At 37.8% G+C, this 27,209-nt stretch overlaps 1 protein-coding gene across 2 annotated transcripts in view; it reads right to left on the reverse strand.

The window, feature by feature from the left end:
* Positions 1–862: 862 nt before the first annotated feature.
* LZTR1 (leucine zipper like post translational regulator 1) overlaps positions 863–27,209 on the reverse strand; it is a 29,216-nt gene continuing 2,869 nt past the window's right edge. The window contains exons 5-20 of one of the 2 annotated variants that reach the window (XM_034414142.3): positions 27,038–27,146; positions 26,044–26,127; positions 25,108–25,165; positions 24,278–24,417; positions 22,403–22,604; positions 21,494–21,604; positions 20,166–20,258; positions 18,864–18,959; positions 17,897–18,080; positions 15,856–16,025; positions 14,887–15,043; positions 7,146–7,272; positions 6,373–6,522; positions 5,222–5,327; positions 3,668–3,748; positions 863–1,904 (exon numbers count right to left, since the gene is read on the reverse strand). In XM_034414142.3, the coding sequence (XP_034270033.1) occupies positions 1,788–1,904; positions 3,668–3,748; positions 5,222–5,327; positions 6,373–6,522; positions 7,146–7,272; positions 14,887–15,043; positions 15,856–16,025; positions 17,897–18,080; positions 18,864–18,959; positions 20,166–20,258; positions 21,494–21,604; positions 22,403–22,604; positions 24,278–24,417; positions 25,108–25,165; positions 26,044–26,127; positions 27,038–27,146 (1,985 nt within the window). In that variant the 3' untranslated portion in view covers positions 863–1,787. Of the gene's footprint in view, positions 1,905–3,594; positions 3,749–5,221; positions 5,328–6,372; positions 6,523–7,145; positions 7,273–14,886; positions 15,044–15,855; positions 16,026–17,896; positions 18,081–18,863; positions 18,960–20,165; positions 20,259–21,493; positions 21,605–22,402; positions 22,605–24,277; positions 24,418–25,107; positions 25,166–26,043; positions 26,128–27,037; positions 27,147–27,209 lie in introns of both variants that reach the window. The other variant, XM_034414143.3, reaches the window with a different exon arrangement.

The raw sequence follows: 27,209 nt of genomic DNA on the forward strand, positions 1-27,209 counted from the left end.
TTAATGTGATTTTTGCTCCTGAACCTCAGCGCACAGCATCTGCACATCAGGGCTATGTCACCTTCACCTTCACACAGGATTGTAAGATGTCGTTTGTGAGGTGTGAGCGATGTTTGTTTTTAATATAGTTCATGTTGAAGAAGACCTGCTCACATCCGTATATAGACTGACAGACTCCAAATGCATACTTTCTCATGTTCATATAAGTGTTGGGGGTGGCATTCCATGTTTCGAACACAAGTTTGTCCGATTTGGGGAAGTTTTCAATATCACAATTCTGAGCAAGAATGGCCTTCTGACAAGCAACATCTTCAAGATTAGCTGTCAAGCATTTGAACTTGGACAACCATATATCTTTGTCAACTATGTCGGCCAGTTCCATCTCAAGATAGGGTTGACTTACACCTGCAAATGTAGTCATATCCAATAGGGATGGATTGATGGTCAGGGGAGTGACAGGGAAAGATAATGTGTTTTTTTCCCTCTCTGAAGTCAGAGAATTGTTTCCCAAATGATGTTTTCATTGTGGTGATTGCAGACTGCAAATACTCAGAATTTATAATATTTAAGCTTGTTTGAACTCTCATAAAGGGGAAGTGAGACAGTGTACCTCTCTGTAAATCTCTGGCAAGCACTGTGAACTTGTGCTCAAATGCCAAAACCTCCTTCAGCATGTGCAGGGCTGTGCCTCCTTTCCCCTGAAAACTTGTGTTCAGTGCAGCAGAGGGATGAAAGAGCCACATGCGGCTCGAGAGCGGCGGATTGCCAACCCCTGGCATAGTTGCACAAAATGTGCTCATTTGGCTTAGTTGATATATGAATCCATCTTTTAAAATATACTTATCAGTGGGATGATAAGGAGTTTTCCACAACGACGATAATGATTTATTAAATTTGTATGCCATCCAACTCAATGTCTTTCAAATTACATATAGAACAAAAGAGTTTGAAATGTGCAGTTAATTTTAAAAGAGAAGGTTTTTAAGATTCCATGTCTATACTGTCACCCAGTATAACTTCATAAATTTACTACAATTCATTTATTTTGATTTAGAACTTACCCAACTTCCAAAGAACTCTGGGAGGCTCATAACATAACAATAAATAAAAGTACAATAAACTTTTTAGGAAACACATAAAGAGACAAGTGCTGCAAAAGGAATGGCAATTCAGTATTCTGAAGAAAATCTTTGACATCTTAAAATAATGTAGATTGGCTGCAGATTGTCAAAAGAAGTCATTATACTGCTAAAGAAAGAGGAATACTTTTGTTGTTTCACTGCATAACCTGTTTTTGGAAAGAACAGTATTCCTTTGCTTTTTATACCTTAATCATCGCAATATGTCTACATGTGCAACATTTTTTTGTTCCATTCAGTTGTGTCCAATTCTTGGAGTTTGCCTGAACAAGTCCTTGAAATTTTCAATTTAGCAACATTGTTCTGACAAAGAATCAAAAGTGTATTATCAATACTCATCAATAACTATGGAGATATATAGTCTATCAGAGGTAACAATTTGTAGCCTTCATGTGCCTACAATCCAAATAATACAGCTCAAATGTTTGTTTAGAAAGTCAGAAGTATCATTACATTTTCAAAGGTTTCCTGCTTTATTCATGTAGTTATTTTATCAGATGTATATGGCCACTCATCTTACACAAGATGACTTCATCAGGGCTTCTTACCATATCAACATGTGTTGATAACAAAGATTAAATATCTTTATATATAGGAAGTGTGTAACCTCTTAGAAGAAAATATGCAAGATACAGAATAAACAAAATCTTAAATATCTGCTCCAAGCTCAGCACACTGTTTGTCTGATATGTGATTTGCTAATGATTCTATGATGTCAAGTAGAAGAGGTTGACTGAGAGACCGAAGATTTGGTAGCTTGGATACCTTCAAGAAAGGGAAAATGGTTTGTTATTACTATGAATCCAGTAATATGTTTGTACAAATTAATATTTTATTTCTTCAAGTGAACATAATGAATCTAATCTTAAAACAGAAAACTAATGTAATGGAACATGTTTTACTTTCCATAAAACAAGCAAGTTTAGCAATAATTAGAAGAAACAATCAACATTTAAGATTTTCTATTCCTTTGTTCTAGAGCTCTCATGTCTGCATAATTATGCAAGATGTAGCTTTTGAAAACTAGTGATGAGATTCTCAAAAAATCAATAGAAAAGACATTTAAACAATGGCTTTTAACAGATGGAATCTTAAAATATTAACATTTTTATAGTGTTGTAAAAAATTAAATAATTTTAAAAATGGCTAAATACAATCTCCAAAGCCAATTTCTAATTTTAAAAGGTTTTTTTATAGTGGAAATATAGTTTGGATTTAATTGGAAAATTTCTTGGTGACTTCCCAAATATCATTCAATCTGCATATTACAGAATGTTTTTACAAGTGTAGCCTTGTAGAACCGCATTGCAACCAACCTGAAAAGAAAAAGTAATAATAAATATATCTGTGGCTTCCAATTGATCCTATTGGAATGTTGTATCTTTCTTTAGTCCTATTAGACTTGTGCTGTGTATTTTGAATTATTTTCCTTCTGATCATGTAACGCAACTATGCTATATAATAACCATTACATTTCAAGGTCAATTTTTATACATTGCATAGCTGGACAAAGATAGGACGAGCTGTTATTAATGAAACATAGGAGCTCTTCTTATCTTTGTCCAGCTATGCAATATATAAAAATTGACCTTGAAATATAATGGTTATGATATTGCATAGATGCGTTATGCTACTGGGAGAGCTGCTATTAATGAAACATAAGGGGCCGCAGTGGTGCAGCATCTTAAATACATGGATTTGTCAGACAGAGAGGGCCAGCACTACAGCAGTTCAAGCCCACAGGACCACCTGGCAGAGTGAGGTCCCATCATTTGCTTCTAGCTTCTGCCAACTTAACAGTTTGAAAGCATGTAAAAATGCAAGAAGATAAATAGGTACCACTTTGGTGGGAAAAACTAGCAGTGTTTCATCCTGAAGCCAGCACCAGACTTGTCCAAATGTGAGGCAAGATTGGCAGAAGAAAACCCAGATGACCCAACACCCCCCCCCCAACACTGCTAGCCAGCTGGCATAAAGCTGGTTCTCCCCCGTGTGGTGAATCATGGATAGCGCACATACATGAACAAATGAACAATCTTAGGCTACCGAACTACTCTGTGGTTAAAAAGCACTGTAGACTTCCCTGGTGTGTGCCAAACAAAACAGAACAGAACAGAACAGAACAGAACAAAACAAAACAAAACAAAACACTCTTCTTGGATTCTCTAAAATTAATTTCACACTTGTAAACAATGTAAATGTAATATATAATTTAATTATAACACTACCATCTTAATTGTAGGAAACATGACTCCTATAAATAATTAGATATAAATATTATACACATACATACATTTATATGTATCAATACGTTACCGATACTAACAGAAGAACAAAGAACAGGAAACATTTAAAGGGAGACAATGGGTGAGGAACACTGAAAGTTAATCAAGGCAGATTAAAAATGCATAGCAAACAATCCAAAGGGAGCAACAAGAATGAAACTGAGGACTACCTTAAGCTGTTTTCAACCATGGCAGTGAAAGAGGACAGCAGATGCCCAGTACCCCAGAAAACATCCAACCAACCTTGGTGAACTGGTGAACAATGATATATAGGCAGTGTCTCTTCATGTCCAATGCCTGGGTCCTATCAGCTGCCTCTAAAATCTGAAGAAAAAAAAACAAGTTTCTTGCATCAAAAAGACTCTATAAACTTGAATGTTAGGGCTGTGCAGATGAAAAATGTAATTTGTAGCATACATCTGTAATGAACATCTTAAACTATCAATACTTTTGAGAGCAGAAGTTGTGGAGGTTAGCCAATTAAATGTCAAGAAAAGGCATGGTAGCTCTAAAATACAGGTAGTCCTCAAGATATGACTGTAATAAAGCCTGCTCATCACAGTCATATGTCACAGTGGCTGTTAAATAAAGAATTTCAGCTAACAACCGCAAGCATTAACTGTGCTAATATTAATGCTGAGAGAGCTAAAGCCAGTGTCTAATGAAGAAAAAAACCCCAGTGTTTTGCTAGTCTTATTTTTTGCTGAGAAAATATCGACTTGCAGAAATGTGTTGTGTGGCCCAGCAATGGTACAGCCTCCTTCCCTACCCCAACCTCCTGAGCTCTAGAGATCTTTGAAAGGTGACTAATGAGTGATGGGGTGGGGAGAAATGTGGAATCCAATGCGTTGCAAAGCAGGCACAGTGCCTGTTGGGACCCAGCAGGGCAGAATCGGGGCAGAGCGGAAATAAGTGGTGGAGCGGCATACTGCAGCATCTCTGTTGTTGGTGGTAAAAGAGCGAATGAGTGTAGGGGTGGTATAGTGATGTAACTTTGGGACTGGGTCATACGTATCTTTGAGGTGATCTTTCCTAACTTTGAATGGTTGCTAGGTGACCAGTCATAACTAAAGAACTACCTGTATTTCCAACAAATGTGCTTATAGACACTCTCCAAACCACATTTGGTTTCCTTTCAAACCAAATCTCTTTGCAGCCCTAAATATACATATGAATAGACTTCGCTGAAGATTAACTTTCTAGAGCTTCATAAAAGCATTGCAGCAGATAGTTAATGTGCACCATTTTGCATGGCATGGCTTAATTTAATGACATATCAGCTTTACACTATTGGGGAAATATATGATGGCTCTGGCCTTCCAGGAATTCTTCAGAGCATGGGGACATTTAGATACAGAGATTTGTCCTATATAATCTGAAATCATCTGGTAGTTTGCCAATTGGCCGTTTTCCTTGATTTGAAATTATTCATATGAATGAAAGAGGACTCTAATATTATAACCTGCACAATGTATAACTTACCTTCCATTCTTACATAAAACCAGTAAAGTAAACTTTATCATCTTTGTTTTAAAATATGTTAAGGATTTGTATATTACAAGTTTTGTAATATATTTTTTGTAATCAATAATTACAAAAAGGGAATTCACTGCACTCTACACTGACCATAGAGATAGGTAGACCATAGAGAGAGATAAACCACAGGAACTAATCAGAAAATCAGTCTAATCCTGCAAACTGTGCAGTACTTATTTTTAGAACTTTCAATTGATTATTCTATGAAAAAAAAAGAAATAATTACAATTAGTTCCAAATTGATTCATTAGTAGCAATTACCTGAAGCACATTTTCCACAGTAACATTCATTTCCAGATTCTGCTTGCAATATGCTTGAAGACGATTATTATAGAACCCATAATAATAAGGGGCAGCAAAGAGGTAGCTAAAAAAAAACAGTTAAAGAGAATTCGTGTTTCATGTTGTAAGGATGCAAGTACAATAAACCGAAACGAAATAGCAATAAGGACAAACAAAGGTTTGACCTCTGCTTATATTCTCTCTAGTGTGTTATTGTTATAATTGCAGCTGGCTGCCTTCTTGAAAATTGTCTTTGGCTCTGGGCCATGCACATTGCTGTCTTTTCAGCTATATTATATGTGCAGCAGCTGTTTCCCAATTCTCCGTGAACTCAAATACACAGAAAGGAGCTGGCGTAAGCAAAATAAAGACCTAGAATTGATGTATTAGTAGAGGATTATTTCTTATGATGAGCCACCAACAATCTATTTCCTTGCCTGAGGAACTCTAATCTGAATAGTGGAAAATTAGTGGACTAGTTCTAGATCTGACTGTGATGTTCCTTCTATTTTCAGTAGGAATCAGAACATACTAGATTTTCAGGAGACAAAGAGCTTCTCCAGGAAGGAGAACAATGAAAATATGGAGGCTCCATTTCCTTCCTGCAAAGATTGAGTATTTTAAAGCTATCAAGTCAGATTTCCAGCCTTAGTAGACTAGGGACAACTTGACAGGAAAAATGATCCTGTTATGTTAACTTTGGAGTTAACATTCATAAAACAGGTTCTCTCTAGTAAGCATTTATTTTTCCTCTTCTCTTCTATCCTACAAGACTCACTGAAGCCCTATCCAGGATATTTATTACCAAATAATTATAAGCTAATTTATATATAATTCTGCACCCAGAATTGTACAAAATGAGCCACAGGCTAGTCTCTTAAGCCTTGGGTACAATCCCCAGAGATTTTAAAGTTGCAATTTTGAATGTAATAGAAGGGGGAAATAGTGAAAAAAAAAATCTGGAGATTATTAAGTTACCTGTAATTAATGTGGGTTTTGTTGTGGCACCACTCATTTTGGTTTGTGGTCCCTGGCACATCATGGAAAGTATGTGCCCTCAGCTAGAAAACACTGAGCATCTCTGTTGTAATACTTAACATGAGTAAAATATTAAACCAGATAAAGGATACAGTGAATCTTCAGGAGGCATATTCACTTCACCATAATAAATATATCGTAACATAGATTCAAATGCTTGTTTGCTTGGCACCATCTCACCAATTGAAATATTAACTTGGCCATCTTCTGGCATAAAAGAACGAAACATGGCTTCAAAGTAACTGGAGAAAAAAGGAAGAAACTGGTTGAATCATAGTTGATTCCATACTTTCCTTGTTCTCATAAATTGTGTCACTGGTTGGTTGTTCAACAAACAAAATAAAGAGTAGAGAATGAAATGCTGGAGCATTTTTAAATGCCTTTTAAAAATTTTGTTTATCAAATGCAACCCATTTATAGTGTTTTTAAACTTACACATTGTGCAAAGATTTTATACAATATTATTTATACTGCCTCTCTGGGGGAGATGGGAAGTTCAGAAAAATGAATGGAAGGATGAATAAATAAATAATAAATTTAAATAAATAAATAAAATTATTCAACATTTCTTATCAAACATTTCTATTCTGCACTGCATTTTTAATGTATGGTACAGGAGGGCAGTCTATATATATATATATATATATATAAAAAAAAATAAAATCAATAAAAGTTCTACATTCAAAATATTGAAGTCTCCTTTTGTTCAGATATTAATTTCTGTATGTGCAAGAAAAGAAAAGTAACTGGGAGGCATGCAAGCTTGGGCCTAATTTTTATCTTACAAAAAAGAAGTCAAAATAAGAAGTTATAGTCTAACATCTGTATAATTTTATATCATGGATTACTTAAATGTAAAACATACCTAGAGCGGGCTGCAAGAATAGCTTTATGAGCTGGTCTTGGATGACCATCTAACAGTAGAATGATATCACAGAATTCTAAACCAGCACCTTCCAAATAGGCTTTCATATCCTGAATCAACGAGGTTCCTGCACACACAAGAACATAAAGGTTTGCCCGAGATGTTGAAAATGGGCATTGGTCTTACCTTAAATGCCAGATTTCTTGAGGGGGGTGACATTGTCCAGATGAGGGTTATATCAGTCGGATCTGATGCTGGCTGAGTCATAACTTTTGACCACTCCCCTTGCTCCGCCCCTTTCATGCTCAGTTTTGACGAAGGAAGGCCACCAGAAGTATCTCCAACAGGAACCCCCGTTATCAGGAGGAAGTAATTCGGTCCAACGGGACAACTGGAAAAAAAACTACTGAACAAGAACAATAAACTGTACAGGCACTGAGACAGAGGGAGGGGCTGGACAATGTCACCCCCCTCAAGAAATCTGGCATTTAAGGTAAGACCAATGCCCAATTTCCTTGATGAGGGTGTGACATTGTCCAGATGAGGGACATACCAAAGATTTGGCTGTCTCAAGGGCGGGATGTCGAAGGGCCTGGAGAGACCCTCGCACGATGCACCTGCTGCAAAACCCTCCTGCCAAATGACGCTTCAGCAGAAGCAAAGGTATCTATCTTGTAATGACGAATAAATGGCGAGGGGGTAGACCAGGTGGCTGCCCTACATACCTCCTCAAGGGAGGCCTGAGTTGCCCAAGCTGCTGAGGTAGCAGCACTCCTAGTGGAGTGGGCAGTAATGCTATTGGGAACAGGAATCGCCTGGGCCTGATATGCCGAGGCGATGCAAGCCCTGATCCATCTACCAATTGTGGCAGAAGAGACTTTGAGCCCTAGGGAGCCTGGCAAAAAGGAAACAAACAGAGCCTCTGACTTCCTGAAGGGAGCAGTCCTTTGATATAAATCTTTAGGGCCCTCCGTACATCTAAGGTATGCCACCTTCGTTCCAAGGCATGAGAGGGCCGGGAACAGAAATTGGGCAAAATAACCTCTTGGGCCCTGTGAAAGGGGGAATTAACCTTGGGAATAAAGGAAGGGTCCAATCTCAAAATAACTGTGTCCGGCCGGAAAACACAGAGATCCTCCCTAACTGAGAGGGCTGCCAGCTCCGAAATGCGACGGGCTGAAGTTATGGCTATAAGGAAAACCACCTTAAGGGTGAGAAAGCGAAGGTGAACCGTGCGGAGGGGTTCAAAGGGATTCTCAGTTAAAGCGTTAAGGACCTTGGGCAAATCCCAAGTAGGGTATCTATGAATCGAGGAGGGCCGCAAGAGCCTGGCTCCTCGCAGGAACTTTTTTATCACAGGGTGCTGAGTGAGCGGTCGGCCGGATGGACTGGACAAGGCCGTAGACAGAGCCGCCACATGTCTCCGAAGGGTACTATGGGCCAGACCACGGTCAAACCCATCTCTGAGGAACTCCAAGATCTGGGCAGGTGAGGCTGAAACAGGATCTATCTGCCGGGAACGGCACCACCTATAAAAGGCGAGCCAGGAGATATCGTAGAGTCTGACTGTGGATTTACGTCTGCAGGCTTGAACAATGTGAATCACCCTATCTGAATAATTGTCCTGCCTTAGACGGGCCCCTTCAAGCGCCATGCAGTCAGTTGGAGCCACTGAGGGTCCGGATGAAGAAGGTTCCCCTGACGCAGTACAATCTCGCCTGGTGGAATCCTCCAAGGGTGAAATGTGGAGAGACTGACCAGGTCTGCGAACCACGGACGGCGTGGCCAGTGGGGAGCCACGAGGATAATTTCTGCTCTGTCGGCGATGACCTTCCGAATCAGGGCCGGAATCAGAGGCAGCGGTGGAAAGGCACAGTGAAGACCCGGCGGCCAGGTGAGACGGAGAGCGTTGACCCCTTCCGCCCCTGGCGTCGGGAACCTCGAGAAGAAGCGAGGAAGCTGATTGTTCAAGTGTGTGGCGAAGAGATCTATGGCTGGGATGCCGAACCTGTTGCAAATCTGATGAAATATGTCGGGATGAATCTGCCACTCGCTGTTGTCCACCTCTGTCCTGCTCAGGAAATCCGCCTGTGTGTTTTCCGACCCCGCAATGTGGTCCGCTCTGATGGAGAGGAGGTGTTGTTCTGCCCACTTGCCCAGGCGAAATGATTCCTCCATGAGGCGCTTTGAGTGGGTGCCCCCTTGACGGTTGACATGTGCCTTCGCCGCCATATTGTCTGTCAACACCAGAACATGACGGTGTTGCACGAACCGGTGAAAGTGCGTGAGAGCGAGACGAATGGCCTTCAGCTCCAGCCAGTTGATAGGGTTGGCGAGGTCTGATGCAGACCAACGGCCCTGAGCCACGTGTGATGCAAGATGAGCCCCCCATCCGTGAAGGCTGGCGTCTGTAGTGAGTACAAGTCGGTCGTGATTCATGAAGAGACACCCCTTGTCGAGAGAAGGCGATGTCCACCAACCTAGCGATCGCCTGACTGAAAGTGGAACTTTGACTGTTAACATGGTGTGAGCTTGGCGTTTCTTTTGAAAAGGAAGCAGGAACCACTGCAAGTGGCGAGCGTGAAGGTGTGCCCATGGGACGATCTGGACGCAGGAGACCATCTTGCCTAAGAGCTTGGATAGAGTGGCCAATGGAACTGATGGAGTTCTGCGAATGAGAGCTACTAGGTCCCTGATGTCTGACCGTCGTTCCAAGGTTAGGTAGACGGTCCCCTGGGCTGCGTCTATGATGGCGCCAAGATGGGTGATCCTGGTGACTGGCACTAACTGACTTTTTTTTTGTAGTTGACCAAGAACCCATGGTTGTTCAGGGTTTGAATCGTGAGGTGTAGGTCGTGTAAGGCTTGCTCTTGAGAGTGAGCCTGAATCAGAATATCGTCCAGGTAAGCCTGGATCCTTACCGGTTGTTGTCTCAGGTGAGCCGCCACCACCGCCAGGACCTTTGTGAAGACCCTTGGTGCAGATGCCAGTCCGAAGGGAAGAGCCCGGTATTGAAAATGCTTTCCTGCATAGCTGAATCGGAGATACTGTCGATGCTTTGGCAGGATGGGAATGTGAAGATAAGCCCCCATGAGGTCTATGGAAACTAGAAATCGTTGGGACGAATCCCTTGAAGAATAGAGGTTAGTGAACACATTTTGAATCTGCGATACACTATGTATGAGTTGAGATTTTTTAAGACCAGAATGGCTCTCCACCCCCCTGACCGCTTTGGAACTACGAACAGGATGGAATAATACCCCTGTTTCCATTGATCGTGGGGGACCTCCTCTATGGCGTGAATCTGTAGTAGGTGCTGAACTGCTTGGTTCATTAATTGAGGTCTGGATTCGCTTTTGGAAGTTGGACATTGAAGAAAGCGGGTTGGAGGCCTGGAGAGAAATTCCAGGGGGAGGCCGAATTTTACAACTGAAAGAACCCAAAGGTCTGAAGATGACCTTTCCCACCTGTCCGCGAAGAGGGACAGGCGACCCCCTACTGGAGGATTTGGTAGTGAGTCACTTACGACTGCGGGACTGGCGGAAACCAGAACCCCGAAAGGACCGTTTGGGCTGGAATTGTCTGCTCCTGTCCCGAAAATATTGACGGTCCGAGGATCGATAGGATCCCTGAAGATATTCCTGCCTGGAGGGGCCTCCCTGGGGGTAGGAACGAAAGGAAGGCCTTCTGTAATATGGAGAGGGTCTTCCTTCAGCCCGTTTGTATGTTGAGGGCAAAATTTTTCGCTTGTCCCGTGTCTCTACAAGAAGAGGGTCAAGTGATTCCCCAAATAGTCTGTTTGCAGAATATGGAGCTGCAGCCAAGCGCCATTTGGCCTTAAGGTCAGCAGGCCATTGGCGAAGCCAAAGCATCCTGCGGGCTGAAACTGTAGAGGCTAAGGCTCTGGATGCGAATTTGGCTGAATTCAAGGTTGCATCAGCCGAAAATTGAGTGGCAGCAATGATTTTATTAATATCCTGATGAAGGCGAACCTCACTGGGGGGTACCCTTGCCTGTAACTGTTGAAGCCAAAGGATGGTAGTTCTATTAAAAAATGAGGCTGATGAAGCTGATTGAATTGCCCATGCCGAGGCCTGATGGTTCTTTTTAAACAGAAATTCTAACTTTTTGTCTTCTGGCCTTAGACCTTCAGAAGTATCCCCAGTTACGTATGAAGAAGAAGAGGAAAGGGCCGCTACAGGACTGTCTACAGGTGGAACTTGCAAGAGTTGAGCAAACTTTGGAGCAACAGCATAATATTTCTTATCTGAACCATGTGCAGATGCCATGGTTGCAGGCCCAGCCCACTGTTTCTTTACCACGTCTATGAACAGTTGTGGAGTTGGTACATAACAAAGTTCAGGGGGGGGCTCAGAAAAAGGTCCCTGTAGTCCACCCTTTTGAGCCTCCTGCATCTCTTGAAAGTATTCATCTTCCTTTAAGGCGGCTGTTAAGCGAGCCTTATGCAATAAAGACTTGAATTTATTGGGGGGAAATAATCCTGTAAAGGCAGGTTGATCTTGGATTATCCCCTCATCATCTGATAGGTCAGAATGTCTCTCTTCCTCAAACACAAAGGCTTCACTAACTCTGGAGGCTGCAGGAGAATGAGAGCCAGTAAGACTGACTGCAGGAGAAATTCTAATACGGGCAGATCGCTCTGAAATAGCAGAGCCAGAGTGGTGACCATGAATATTGGCTGCCATTCTAGAAGCAATGGCCTGTTCAATCAGAATTCTCAATCCTTCTGGCACATTTTTTAAAGGATCTTCGGGGGTTAGCACAGGCATAGAGGATTCACCTGTTGAAGCAGCTGCAGCTGCAGGCCCACCAAATACAGGAGTTGCAGGGGTCATTAATTGACTTGCAAAGGGGTTTTGCAAATTGCTTTGGTCTTGTTGAAGAACATTACCCTCTCCCTCCGAAGACCAGGCCTGGCTAACAGTTGAAATGGGAGGAGGGGGGGTAGATGGGGGGGGGGGTCCCCTTATCAGGCTCAGTTGCAGGCACTTCACTAGCTTGCTTTTCTAGAGATTTATGCCTCTTTGCTAAATCCTTCTCCTCAGGCTTAGAAAGGTGCTTACGTTTGGAAGTTGATTTCTTCCCAGTGTACATAGTATTTTCCTCCCCATGGGAAGAGCGATCTGCCATCTTTAGTATACTCACTGCGACCACGATGTCGACTGGAGAAATAGCTTTTGGTTTCAGTTTCACCACGTGGTTGAAATTTGAGATGGCAACGACTCTGGCGTTAAGCACGATGGCTGCCAGGTCATACTTGAGCAGGAGGAAAACTCTGCTCTGGAGGTATCTGTCTAGGCAAGCCTAGAAACGGACCTCCTCAGCGCCCCCCCAGCCACAAAGAGAAAAAAATTAAAATACTGGCTGGAAATGCCACAGGGGAAGGCAAGAAGAAGCTTGCTGCCCCCCCCCAAACTTGCAGACTCGTTGGTGGCAAAGCGGCAAAAATTTCCTTTTAAAATTGCCGCGGGGCTTCAATTAACCGCTCTACAGCTGATCAGCGGTTTTGGGATCGCTGTAGGGTGGGCGGCGGCCCGATTTGGCAATTTCCCTTAAAATTAGGTAATCGCTATTATTGTTGGTGGTATTGTGGTCTAGGGCCCCTTAAACAATCGTTGGTGGGATAGATCAAAAAAATCCCCCCCAAAAAAGACAGGAAAAAGAAAAAGGAAAAAAGTTCCCTTTTAAAATGGGGCTTTCAAAATGGCCGCCGCCAGGAGCGAAGCAAAGCCTGCAGCTTAGGAGGCTCTAGCAAAGCAAAACCGGCAGGCTACAATAGAAGGGGGGGAAAAATTTAAAGGGGAAGTAACAATTTTAAGCTATAGAAATAAAAAGGTGGTCAAAAAGACTTACAATTCTGTGATATTGAACAGACCTGGGCTGTATAGCCAGATCTGTAGGAGATGTTTCTCTCAGGCCGACTGAGTCTAAACTGGGCATGAAAGGGGCGGAGCAAGGGGAGTGGTCAAAAGTTATGACTCAGCCAGCATCAGATCCGACTGATATAACCCTCATCTGGACAATGTCACACCCTCATCAAGGAAATCCATTGATTTAGTTATATCAGAACAGCTAGAAGTGGCTTGCAATTATGTATCCACTTTTTCAGTGCAATGCAATGCCATCAAGAGGAATTTCATAATATTTGATCATCTAAGGTACCAAATTCCCCAAGTCAAGTTACTGACTATAGACATGTCCATGTTTTCTTGGCAACAATGTAAAACTGATTTGCAATTGCCTTCTACCGGGAAGATTTTTTTCAGTTTCCCTGTCTCTCACACAACCTGAATCGTTTTTTTAAAGCCGAAGTAAGCTACAAGGTATTATTGTATTCTTTTTAAATTCTGAGATGACGAATTGATTAGCTAAGCAAATAGTTAACAGATACAAATTACTGCACAGTCGAGTTATAAAGCGGAACACCAGAAATCTAATACCTGGGGGAAGTTTGAAGATTTTTAATTGGCAAAATATTAATTATTTCTCATAGGGGTAAGCTTTTTTTCATCCCAAGCAAACTGATCATAATCAGCAGTGTCAGAGATTAGCACATATACTTGGAAAATACAATTGGAGATGTGAAAAACACATCTGCATTTTTTTCCTCCTATAGAACAACCAAAGGATTATCATTATCACCCTGCAAAATACTGTGGTTTAAATTTAAAAAGGACACAGTATCAGTTTTAGCAATAAGAGGCAGTTAGACAAGTTACATCCATGTAAGTACTACTAACAGGTATTCCTCAACCCATTACCATTTTTTAACGACAGTTTGAAATTTTGATGGCACTGAAAAAAGCCAGTTATGTCCACAAATACAGTCACATGATTGCAATTCAGGCACTTGGCAAAAGCAACTCACAATTACAGCAGTTGCAGTGTTTTGCAGTCATCTGATTTTTATTTTTTATTTTTTTTAAATTTGATTTATATGCCGCCCTTCTCTGGAGACTCAGGGTGGCTTACAATGCGTTAAGCAATAGCCTTCATACTTTTGTATATTTATACAAAGTCAGCTTATTGCCCCCACAAACTGGGTCCTCATTTCACCTACCTTAGAAAGGATGGAAGGCTGAGTCATCCTTGAGCCTTGGAGAGATTCGAACCAGCAGTAAATTGCAGGCAGCTGTGTTAATAACAGGGTGCGTAGACCACTGTACTATCAAGGCTCTGATTGCCACTTGCAACCTTCCCAGCTGGCTTCTGACAAGCAAACTCAATGGGGGAAGCCAGATTCGCTTTACAACTGCATGATTCATTTACCAGCCCCATGATTTGCTTAATAACTGAGGTAACGTAAAATCATATCTGGTCACATGATGACTCACTTAATGACTACATAGAGACCAAAATTTTGATGTCAATTGTCATAAGTGGAGGACTACCTGTAGTATATAATGAATGTTCTTTTAGCTTGCACTTTGTAGAACACCTGTACTGTAATTCAGCTCGTTTATCTGAGACAGTAATGGGAGGTTAAAATGAATATATCTTTCTCCAAATATTATCCTTTATTGGATAGGCATCATTAAGATCTGGAATCATCCATCCCACTTCCCCACCTACAAAATTATATAGAATCTTACTTATGATTTCAAATTCATTTTATTTCAAATTCATTTTATTTATGGATTTTAATTCTATCTTGTACTCTAGACTTCTATAATTTATACACAGACTGTAGCGTGAAAACAACAGATGGAAGGTACATTACCAATATCAAGAGGCTGATCAGAATGTGTTCGAAATGGAGGTTGCTGCTTTCTTCGTACTATCTCTACTATCAAAGATGAAGAAAGATGTTCAAATTCTTTCATCATTATTACCTGATTAAAGTGTGATTCTTTTACCACAAAATTCAGACAGTGTTCCTAAAAAAAAGAAGCATATGTATGCAAATGGGTACATATACATAGCCCCCACGTTGTAAGAAAATAATATTTGGAACATTTTTTCTACAATTTCAAAAAATTGTAGAAAAATTCTACAATATAATAGAGTTTAAATGGTTTTGCAAGCATTACAGTTAACGCTACGAATATGCAATATTTATAGAAGCTAATTCTGAAAGATTCAAATTCAGAAATTACATCGCCAGTTTATTTTTCTTCCTTTGATTCTTGCCAAAGTTCTTTAGCAGAGTCTCTCTAAATCAAGAAAATATTGGCTTGCACATACCATCTCCTATAGTTGCAACATGTACTTTTCTATTTTATTTAACCTATGGGATCAGGTCCATTTACCTTTTATTTCCCAATAAAGCTGACATCATCCTTAAACAATTCAAGTTTGCACAGTTTATTGATACATGAACAATGGAAAAAAGCTGAAACATATGCAAGAATGAATGGTTTCATTCAAGAAAAGTACTTGAAAATTGATTAACTGGTAGCAGAATTTTCAAGTTAGTTTAAAATGAAAGAGTTTTATATATGAAAATTCATTAATTCTACATACACACACACACTAAATATTTAGTATTGACTAGCTGGACAAGTCCCTGCAGTTTTCTTTAGGAAGAGTTTGGAAGTGTTTTGCCTTTGCCTACTTCCTAACCCTAACAGACAGTGACTGACCTATGGTCATGCTGCTGGCTTTGTGCCCAAGGCAGGATTAGAATTCACAAATTCCTGATTTCTAGCTTGTGCTTAGACTTGGCTACAATTTTCCAAAAAAAACCTACCTTCAGCTGATCCAGCTGAAGTTTGTTTGCATTTTCACATACAACAAGTACATTCTGCAGATCTACCGAGGCCTCAATGTATTGGACACAGAGTTGTTCCAATCGAGATAGTTTGAAGTTAAGAGCCAACTTGTACACATCCATGATTAGCAGAACATCTTGCACATGTCCTAAGTAACAATAACAAAGAACCCCAATTAATTGCACATACTGCAAACAATGTGACAGGTGAGAAAGCAGGCAGGAAAGAGAATTATCTGATTCCCAATATTAATATTGTAATAATGAATCTCTAAAGACCCATATTAAAATGCTATTAAAGCATGTACATTCCTTTGTGTTAAGAAATGCAATACAGAGTACAGTAAAACACAAAAAGATGAAAACTTTGTGATGTAAGATGAGTTATCTGTATCACCCTGAGTATAGGTGGACCTCGACCTATGACTGTAATGGAGTGTGCCCATTACAAAAATAAGTTTTGGCAGTCATTAATACCCACATAATTGCCTTACTGAATTACCACAATCCCTGCATACCCTGATTCGGTCATTAAATGACAATGCAGGTTATTAGTGTAGCGCAGGGTACCTCGTGGGTTGGTGGAGGCCCTAAAGGCCAGGTACAAGCCAGGTCTGCACTGCAGCACTTTACTGTGGTCTCCCTAAACTCCTTTTAGATTTTTGGCTCCCTCTTGTCTCTGGGAATTGGTTGAAAGAGCTGCCTGCTAAAGAATTTCAGCTCCTCTCTGGCATTGGAAAGGAACTCCTTCAGCTCTGTTCCTGCACCCCACTGAAGGAGTTCAGCTTTTCTCGATAGGCAGCTCTTTCAGCCAACCCCCAGTAGAGAAGACTGCAGGTGGTAATCACATGATCATATGGAGTTTGGCAACTAATTGTTAGTCCAAAGACGTTGTCAAGGATCCTGATTGTGATCATATGACTGTGGGGATAAGGGTGCAACATTTTGCAACATCTGGAAGTGCTTTGTGGGTCATAAAGAATAGAATATAATTTTTTATTGGCCAAGTGTGATTGGACACACAAAGAATTTGTCTTGGTGCATATGCTCTCAGTGTATATAAAAGAAAAGATACGTTCATTATAAAGCATCCTTTCTGAGGCTGTTGTAATTCTGGATCGCCATTAAACAAGTGGTTATAAATGAAACACTATCTTTATTCTGACAAGTAGTAGTTCTCCAGATTCATGGTTACAAAAAAGGCCTTGCAAGATGAACCTTTAAGCTGGACTGTTCCTTGCTTAATTTAGAACACCAGCCTATAAAGTGCATGTTCTAGCATTGCATATGGGCTTTTAAAAATTATAATTTAAAAATCTAATCACAAAAATTCTGCTCTGTAAGTAGGCTATTTGCTTGGGGGACACAAAAAGGGAGGGATAATACAGTGATAAAATAACTACTTTGTTCAAGCCTTTATCTAAACTGGCTTCTCCTGTTCAAGAGTGTAATACAGAAAAGCATCTGGCTTATTATCTCCTTGAAAGACATTTCCCTCTCTCTTTTTTTCCTTTTTCTTCTTATTGGTATTCCATCTCCCTTTAAGCTCAAAGGCACAAATTCTCAACGCACCTCAGCTGAGAATTCATAGCCTCAATATTCAGCCTGCTGCTGGAGGTTCTTAAATTTTTTATTTTTATTTTTATTCTTTATTTTTTTAAAGAACCTTAAGAATTTAAGGTTCTTACATATTTCCTACAAATATTTCTTATAATGTTAGGCAAAGGCATCTTTCACTGGAAAAGCTATTACCCGATTGCTAAGGATTTCTAATGCACATTTGTTCAGAGTTTCATAAATCATGTTGGGAACACGTCATCAGAAGCACAGCCATCTTCTGGCAAAACACAGGCAAAACCATATTGAAATTTGCTGCAGAGGGTGATCACCTGAAATTTGCTTTTGGTAAGCCTCTGGCACCAGTCATGTTTATTTTTTTCCTTTCTTAGAAAGACAAATTCCAGAAAAAGTCAGAGAAAACATGTACTACATTTCCTAGGAATCAATTCTACTATTCTACCTTTGCGTGGGTATTTGATTTTGTCTGTGTAGAGGAACTGCATGAGCACTTCAAAGGGCTGAGCTTCAGCTTCCCGGATTGTCACTTCCAGCAGCGGCTGCGGGCGACCCATCTTTACATTGTTGCCTGCCGTTTCCTTTTGGGACACCTCTTGTCCTTCCTCATTAATCTCTTGCTTAGATTTCTAATAAAGAGAGGGAAACGTTAGGGTTAACATTATCTAAATTTAGGCTTACCTAAATTTGACAAAAATACATAAAAGTCAAGTCTATGTAAGCCAAATATTGCCGCAAAACGAAGCAATTACATGGTTATTTATATAGCCTTGCATGTACATAAACACTAGACAAATTTGCTATTATTTTTGCTTTACCTAGTTATTAAAATTAAGACAGACTTAGCAAACTAAATCTGATGATGGTATATATTTTAAGATTTACCCAGATATTATATCCTGTTGTAGCTACTGAAAAAAGAAATCACCCATCACTTTTAGATTACTTTTTCACTGAAAGCATCCATGCCTTTGGATTCTTTATGACAGGTTCAACTAGTTAACATGAAAGCACCGATTTGCAGCTCTTTCCTTAATAAGTAATTTTAGTGGCCTGTGACCCTCCTATCCATTTGTTTCAAGTTAAGTATGTATCAAAAGATACTGTGAATGGAGTTAATAAGAGAATATAGTCATTAAACTTCAGCTAAGCAATGGCAACGTTCTCTAGTTAGTTCTAGTAGTAATATCCTTTGTTGTATGCTTATTACAGTAATATATTGCTGTAAACAAACCACAAACAAATGGCCTGATAGAATTATTCTTGGAGAGGAGAGCCAATTGCTGCAAACAAACATATTTATTCTAACTTATTTTTATGGTTAAATATCAGTAATTTACACGCTGGCCTCATTTACTCCAGAAGATAAATTGGAAAATGGGGATCCAATAAATATTTGTAATAAATCATACCTGTTTCAGCCTTTCTTTTGCCTGTGTAATTTTCTTCCTCAGCCATTTACAGCGAGCTGTGACAATAGCTGTATGTCCTCGGACTCTCTCTTCTTTCTGTCAGAAATAGGGAGACAGCATGGAAAAGGAATTGCAGGATTTTGCTGATCACTGAACATTAAAAATGCTATATATTGGAAATTTAGCCTATATATAATATATAATATATAATATTTGCTCCTGGAAGCACGAAGCCGAGAACACCAGCCTGAAGATGACGAATGAGACTTCGTCGAAACGTCGCCAAGACACTTCCAATTTTACGTGGGAGAAGACCCGAATAACCAAAGACCTACATATATATATATATATATATATATATATATATATATATATATATATATATATATATATATATATATATATATATATATATATACACATACATACATATATATATATAAACATACATACACATACATACATACATACACATATAATAAGATTGTTTATTTTTATTGAAAAGGGCTGGTTTCAGTTGTTAATTTACTATGAATGGTCATTTATATGCTCTGTATCTGCACAAGATCTATTTTAGGAAGCTTCTATGACTGAAAAAATTCTGAAAGAATACCCCCCCCCATTTTCAAGAGACTAACTTCTGTTCAGTTCTTTAATATATATTTATTATGTTTTATCAATAGGAAAAAAATATAAAACAGAAAAAAACAGAAAAAAACATACATCCAACAGTAACAGCAAAAAAGGAAAAATTCAGTTCTCATTTAATAAAGCAGCAATTATAAAACTGAAGCAAAGTAGAAAACTGATGAGTAACAACTTTAAACATATAGAGAAGTGGTTGGCTTTTCTTTCATGTTCTCTGATAATTATGGATAGGGGCTGAAAGAAAAATTCACTTCTCCAGTGGATGAACAGATATTACTAAGCCAAATAAATGAGTATTATATAGGCTGAGAATATATAGCAAACAAGTAACATAGTTCATCTACGATCTTTATATAAGCAGAATTGATATTCTTCTGGAATCAAGATTGGTAATAATTATATTCGGAATGGAGAAACAGAACACATTTTTCACGTTCTCATCTTTCTTCTAAGCTTTTCTTTAGTTTTTCTTTATCAATATAACAGGGAAATTATACACAGCAAGACCCCTGGAAATATTCCCAAGCCCCTTATCAGCAGTTAATATAACTATATTGATAAATAACGAAGTACATAGAATATAAATAACAGATGATATATACATAAATTTCCTGTAGAGATAACTTTTCAGCCATGTCATTAGAATTCACTTACCTCCCCAAGCACAAATTCTAGATCACTGAATTGCCTGTTTTCCCATAGTCTTCCATAGTCATCATGTAAAGTACATTTTGGATAACAAGAAAACTGAAATCAAGAGTTATTGCTATGTTACAGTCTTAAATGGAAAGTTTTACTGCTATGACCAACAGTTTGGCATGAACATATTACATAAGTGTTATTAACTCTTTAATTCATTGAACCAATACAATGGTACACTATCTGGAAGATTTAACTCTCTTTGCTCTACAACATTTTCATAAGAAATAGTACCAAGAAAAACTTTGACCTAATTGATTTATGCACACATACATACATATTCATCATATTATTTCCTCTTAGGTCAGAAAATGTTATGCAGAATGCAGAAAATGGGCAATAAATAGTAGGCGAAAGAGACTAAAGGTATGAGATAAGATAAAGAAAAGGAAAGGAAACAGAAGTGTAGATCAGAGGTCCCCAAACACTGGGCTGTGACCCACTACTGGGTCAAGGCTTATTTGGAATTGGGTTGTGAGAGTGGCTGGCTGGAGTGTGCATCTGCGTGTGTAGCTCAACTTGAGCGAGTGGGAGGCTGGTCGGCACTTGTCCGTGTGTGTGTCAGTCTGCTACTTGTGCATGTTGAGCTACGTGTGTGCGTTCCGGCCTGCCACTCGTGCAAGGGCTGTCTGAGCGCCAGCCCACCGCTTGCATGGCCCAGTTCCCCTTGACCCCCCAGTTGGGCGCCAAGCCAGAAAGGTTGGGAACTGCTGGTGTAAGTGGTTTCTTGAAACACAACCATACAGAAGCAATTCTACATGGAAAAGTTATGTATATGAAATATTAGCTATTTACAACACAAACTGTTCAGAAGATCCAGGAATAAAATTAGACAGCTTGCAATGTCGGAAACTAATCAATTTTATACAAAAAGAAAAATGGTGGGAAAAGTGATGGGAGAACACAAGTTCAAATATGAAATCACATCAGCTGGATTCTAAATTTCTGCAAATGAAAATAACTCTGCTAGATCTTGATGTTTCCTTAGTGTAATAACTCTGCACTTTAACTTGTTTCTGTGACAAGTTAACATTGCTCTCAACTTGTACATTAGATCTCAACTAGCTAAAGACAGAAGGAAACTTTTCCATTATATTCCATAAAAAAAAATCATTTTTAATGTTATATATCAAACTGATCAAAAGATCATGCTCCAAAAGAGAATTCTACGCTAAATAAATACTAAATAGTAAATTTACTGTAAATAGTAAGTTGTTCACTGTCAAAACCTAAAGTAATAATCCTTCTTATATTAATCAATGACCAATACTTCAATATATTACCTGAAATCTATACATTTCTCCACTTCTGATGTTGTTATCCACTGTCCCTCCAAAGATATACATGGCATCACAGATAACAGCTGCAGCATGGAAGAGTCTTCCAGTTGGTAACTAGAAACAAAGAATACAAAATACCTTTTCCAAATATTATGGTACACAACCACAAATTTAGTTTTCCTCACTGGTGCTCTGTAACTAATATTTTCTAATCTAAAATCAGTTTCAAGCCCTAAGATTCAACACAACTGTGTGGGAAATACAGCACATATATGCTGATCCACCACCATATATAGATATACTATTGTATACAGGTCAGTTCATACTTAAAAAGAAGTGTCTTTTTAATACAGACAAAGAAAAAGAGAAAAAAAATCTCTCAATCCAACATCAAACCAAGGAAAATTATCAGATCACTTAGTATCTTAGTATTCATAAGAAAGAGTGGGTATATTCCCGAAGTGTAAAACCCTCACTTTGTTTACCACTTCACAATGCTCCACCTCTCACCAGTAGACTAGCTGTGATTAAATGCCCCTTTTACCCAATTATTCACATATATACCCCCCACATTGTATAACATTCATTTCCTTAATGGATCTAACAAGCTTACAAACGTGCAATAAAACAACAAACGTTAAAACAAAACATAATAAAATTAAACTAAACATTTAACATATTCAACATCAAAATACCAGAACACTAAAAGGTCTGAGTGAATAAGTATTTTTATTTCTTCCTAAGCTGTAATATAATAATCTTTTTAAAATTCTAGTGGTAATTTGTCCCATGTTTAATAACAGTATTTATACTATTTACACTATTTCTTTCTCCCTTATAATTCTCTCTCTCATATATGAAATCAATTTGTTAAATCAGAGATTTTGCAAAGGCAAATAATTATATTTTTACCTCACTATCCGGACTTGGCTGGATAACTTCCCATGTCTGAGAGTCAACATCATAGCAATGAAGTTCATTAGGCAATGTATTGTCTGCAGCACCACCAAACACATAGAGATGGCGATCAAAAGCAACCATCGTGTGACCATATCTCCTTTGGGGAGGAGGTGGAGAGCCCCGTAGTAAGTGTTCAGTAGGGATTCGTGTCCAACTAATATTTTAAAAAACAAACAGTATTTATTAATTGAATTTTAGAGTTTCAGTTTCTAAAGCAGGAATGCACAAAGCTGCATCCAAATCCTACAACTCCTCTAACAGTTGTCATGTTTCACAGAAAGGAAAATTATTATTTCAAGAATAATCCCAATGTATTATTTCATGTATTTAGGGTAATAAAAATTGGTTTAAATTTAGATTTACATCTAGATTAAGTAATATTTAGTTTTTGCCATGACTTCACCAAGTCAAAGCTGAATTCTGGTCCTTACTCTGAAATGCTGTGCACCTCGTTTTAAAGAAATTTATGAAGCAAATCACATCTTCCTTTGTATATTTGACTGGTTGTTACTATCTATAATTTCTCCCTTTTTTATGTGTACAAAATATTTCGCAAATTGTTATCCTGCTTATCAGCTAATCAAAGTCTTGGATACAATCCTCAACTAGGTAATAAGCACATTAAATAGGAATTACTTCTAACCATATACATTTTTGTTGCTCTCTTTTGATTTCCTTAAACTGAACACATAACATTTTAGTTGAATTTACAATTAATGCATCCTTTTTACATTTTGCTGTGTTTAAATGTTAATTATAAATGATTATAATAGGTTTTACAACAGGATCCTTTAATCTGTTTTCATAAATAACACAGAAATACAATTCAGTCCATCACTCTGTAGAATGTTTGCCCTGATAAGACAAAATAAGCTACTCCACTTTATATTTCAGAAATCAACTTGATGGAGCATCCTACCAGTATATATAATGTAATTTCATAATGGTCTAATAAAGAGATTCAGATAGGGTTGTTTTTTGGGGGGGGTCCATTACAATTTGTATACTGATAATGAATAATTCATTCATAATAAAAATAATTCAAGCAAATGCCTTATTGAAACAGTAAAGCTAAATCCATGTAGGTTGATTGCTTTAATATATATAACAACAGAAATACAGAAGTAATCAATATACATTCATACTTAAATGTTATAGTCTACTCATGTGACCCAGTCTGATGTTGCAGTTAAGCCAGCAGGCTGAAAACTGGGAGACCATGAGTTCTAGTCCCACAAAGGGAGATGGGTGACCTTGGGCCTGTCATTCTCTCATACTTTAGGAAGCAGTAGTAGCAAACTACTTTCAAAAAAACTTGCAAAGGAAATTGCAGGGAATTGTCCAGGCAGTCACCAGGAGACAAAAACAGAATTGAAAGCATACACACACCTCTCAAAGCCCTCTCCTGATTTTCATTTTCAGTAGCATTTTCTTCAATGTCTCCATTGAACTTTATGACAATTTTCTCCTGGAGATAACTTATAGAAATGCATTTATTTATTAAACATATTTCTATGCTATTGCGATCAAAATGACTCTTGGCATTTTACAAAGAAAAAAATATAATGTAAGAGATAGCATAAAAAATAAAAACACAATAGCATCACAACAATACTAAGAAGTTAGAATAAAAAGAGGGCAACATCAAATCAAATCAAATCAAATCAAATCAGGGGAATGCTTTTCAAATCATTTTTCAAAATATAATTTACTATATAAATTATACTTTACTATAATTTGAATTATAGTAAACATTTCCACTAGATTAAATTCAAGATACTCATTTTTAAACTTATTTGATTTTGCTCAGTTATATTTCATACATACATTTTTTCTTTGAATTCGAACTGAAAAAGGTTATTGGTAATCTTTGCTCCACTCTGGCCAGAAAAAACAAACATACTTTCTTTGCAGACAGCTACAGGAAAATTACAGCATGAAGGAGGAATCTCACCAGTTTGTTTAATCTGAAAAGCAATACCACAAAATAAATTGCAATAAATTGTGTTGAGACCTGTAATCTAAGTATTTCTGTAGATCTATTTATTATATATTCATTATCTATAGAGATTCTCAGTCATTCAGGTCATGGTTGTCCCAAAGGTGCTTTTTCAAGAGGCAACTGGACTTTCTGATTTTTCTTTGAAGACGTTTCACTTCTCATCCAAGAAGCTTCTTCAGCTCTGACTGGATGGCGGGGAACATTCACCACTATCCAGTCAGAGCTATAGATTCATTCTTAATTTGAAGGCTGAAATGTATTGTGATTTGTTCATACTATCAAAAAATAAACGACTAAACTTTTAAAAACCAGATACTAAAAGCTCAACAATTTGGGTTACCTACAATATCTATGTACCCTTGCTAAAAGTAAAAATACAATTAATAAGCCTACTCCTGAAAAATGAGGATCTCAGTCTTAAATTATCTAAAGTATAATCTAGCAGAAACAATATAATTTAAATATAAAGAATTGCACACAGTTAGAACTATACATCCAATACTTTGTTCAAATATATTTCTGAAATATTGACAATTGTTGAATTAGAAATATCCATTCACCCTTCCCTCACAATCCATCTCTAAATAGATTAACCTCAACTCTCATTGAGGAATATTTTGATCCAACTTTTAACAATATTAAGGTAATGTCTTACCTCTTCCCAACACGTTAAATCTCTGTCTTGTAAGCTAATAGTCCACATGTCATTTAATCTGTATTGAAGGAAAATACAACTTTTAATATACTTTTAGGAATTTAACAGTAACAGCACAATCTATTTTATGTGAAGGAAAATTTCCAATCCAAAACCCTAATAGATATTAGAATTGAACATACATTAAAAGTTCCTCAACACCATAAAATGCTAATTTCAGCAATAGAAATTCAAGGAGACTGTGGGATTTGGGGGCCAAAAGGAGTGCAATGTGTAACCTACAATCCCTGTTACCCACTGTCATTATAAGCAATTGTCATAGCCAGAGCTCCAAGACATAGGGCCTGAATTTTGCCTCAGAGATTATTTCTCATCTTCTCTTCCACATTGGAAAATTAATCCATAGAGAATCTGAGGGGGCTTTTTGAAATGGGTTCCATTTTTTAGTGTAAGGAACTGATTCCAAGCTCCTAAAATATGTTTAAACATTCAAAATTTCAATCATCTATATCCTAAATTACCCTTCATGAATTTATTTTGGATTAGGAAAGAATTATATTGGAAAGACAAGCAACTAGGTATTGGAGGTCAGGGAGACAGTGAAGAACTTACTGTAATATTTGGTCAAACCAGGTTTGGCCAAATATTATTCTTGAGAAAAAAGGCTCCAGAAAATGGAAGCACGTTTTTCCAATGAAGAAATGTATGTTAGAACTAAGCTCATATAATTTATTTCATTTAAATTGCTCAATAAACTGCAAATTAGGTCTTCTTAATTATGAATTTCTGAATATCATAATAAACCAATGGTAAACTAAAATACTAATAAAGGCACGTAAGTAAATCTAACTTCATCCTATCACATCAAGAGTCTTGAGTTGTCTTATAATTATTAATAAAAATAATCATAGCCTTATGACAAATAATGTACCTTACCGTGCATTTCCATCATATCCTGCAAAGATCCACAGTTTATCACTATAGACGGTTGCACCATGAGCTGACCGAGCAACTGGTAATCTAAAGACAAATTTATCAGTATCTTAACTGCTAATACAGTTACACAAGTATGATAAAAAGCTGCTTATTACATACCTAAATGAATGAATACTATCAAAATTTAACTATTTGGGGAATAGTTAAGTTTTAGTACAGAATATCAGATACTTTTTCTGGCTACATGCTATAAGAATTTTTTACTAGTACACAATAAATTTGGACCAACCTGCAAAATATCTCTGACCTGGATGATATATATTAATTAGATTTGATGATGAGCATATGTTTTACCTTATCTATATTATTTATTTATTATTCTTTTAATTTTATATTATCTGGCCAAAATTGCTTTGGATGGATGGAGGAATGGATGGTTTGGAGGGATAAATAATTTAAATCTCAAGATTTTGGTATTCGTAGTTTTATGAGAGTGTAAAAACAAACCAACACATTAAAAACTCCAAATTCTCTTTCAGGCTAAGCAAAGTATAATTCAGTTACAGTTTCCCATCAAGAAAAAAGCAACAGTTAATTGAATGTTTCTTCTTTCTGAATTAATGAAGTCAACCATAGAAGTAAGGTTTTACGTTTACTTACTAAGTATATAAATCAAGGACTGGCACTTTTTAACAGCCTTATCTTTTAATTTTAGTTTGATTTGACATCCTGACTAAATAAAAACAATTGTTCTTTATTTAGCTTTATCTGTAAATATAGCCACTGATTTTTTTTAGGCAAAAGGATTGAAAGAAGACTGCTACTGTGGTGGGTTTAATGTTATTACTGTTTATCAACTGGGAAGGGCTAAAATTTTTAAATCTCTAGACCACTTTGCAGCCTTCACAATTATATATAAAATTACTACTCTGAGTACTGCTCTATGAATCTGCGCTTTTTACAGGTTTGTGTAATAATACATATACACTCTTACCTTCCTTCAATCTTCCATTCTGTCCATTGGCCTGTTGCAAGTTTATATTCAAAAAGATCATTTTTGTTCTTCAAGTTGGAATTGGAATATATATCTCCAGTGTAGCCACCTACATGATGATAATGATATAATAAAAGAGATGGTTTGTACAATTTGATAATAAAGAAGTTAT

Source organism: Pantherophis guttatus, chromosome 3 (assembly GCF_059756535.1).
Source record: "Pantherophis guttatus breed Tessera chromosome 3, ASM5975653v1, whole genome shotgun sequence".
In the NCBI taxonomy this organism is placed as follows: domain Eukaryota; kingdom Metazoa; phylum Chordata; class Lepidosauria; order Squamata; family Colubridae; genus Pantherophis; species Pantherophis guttatus.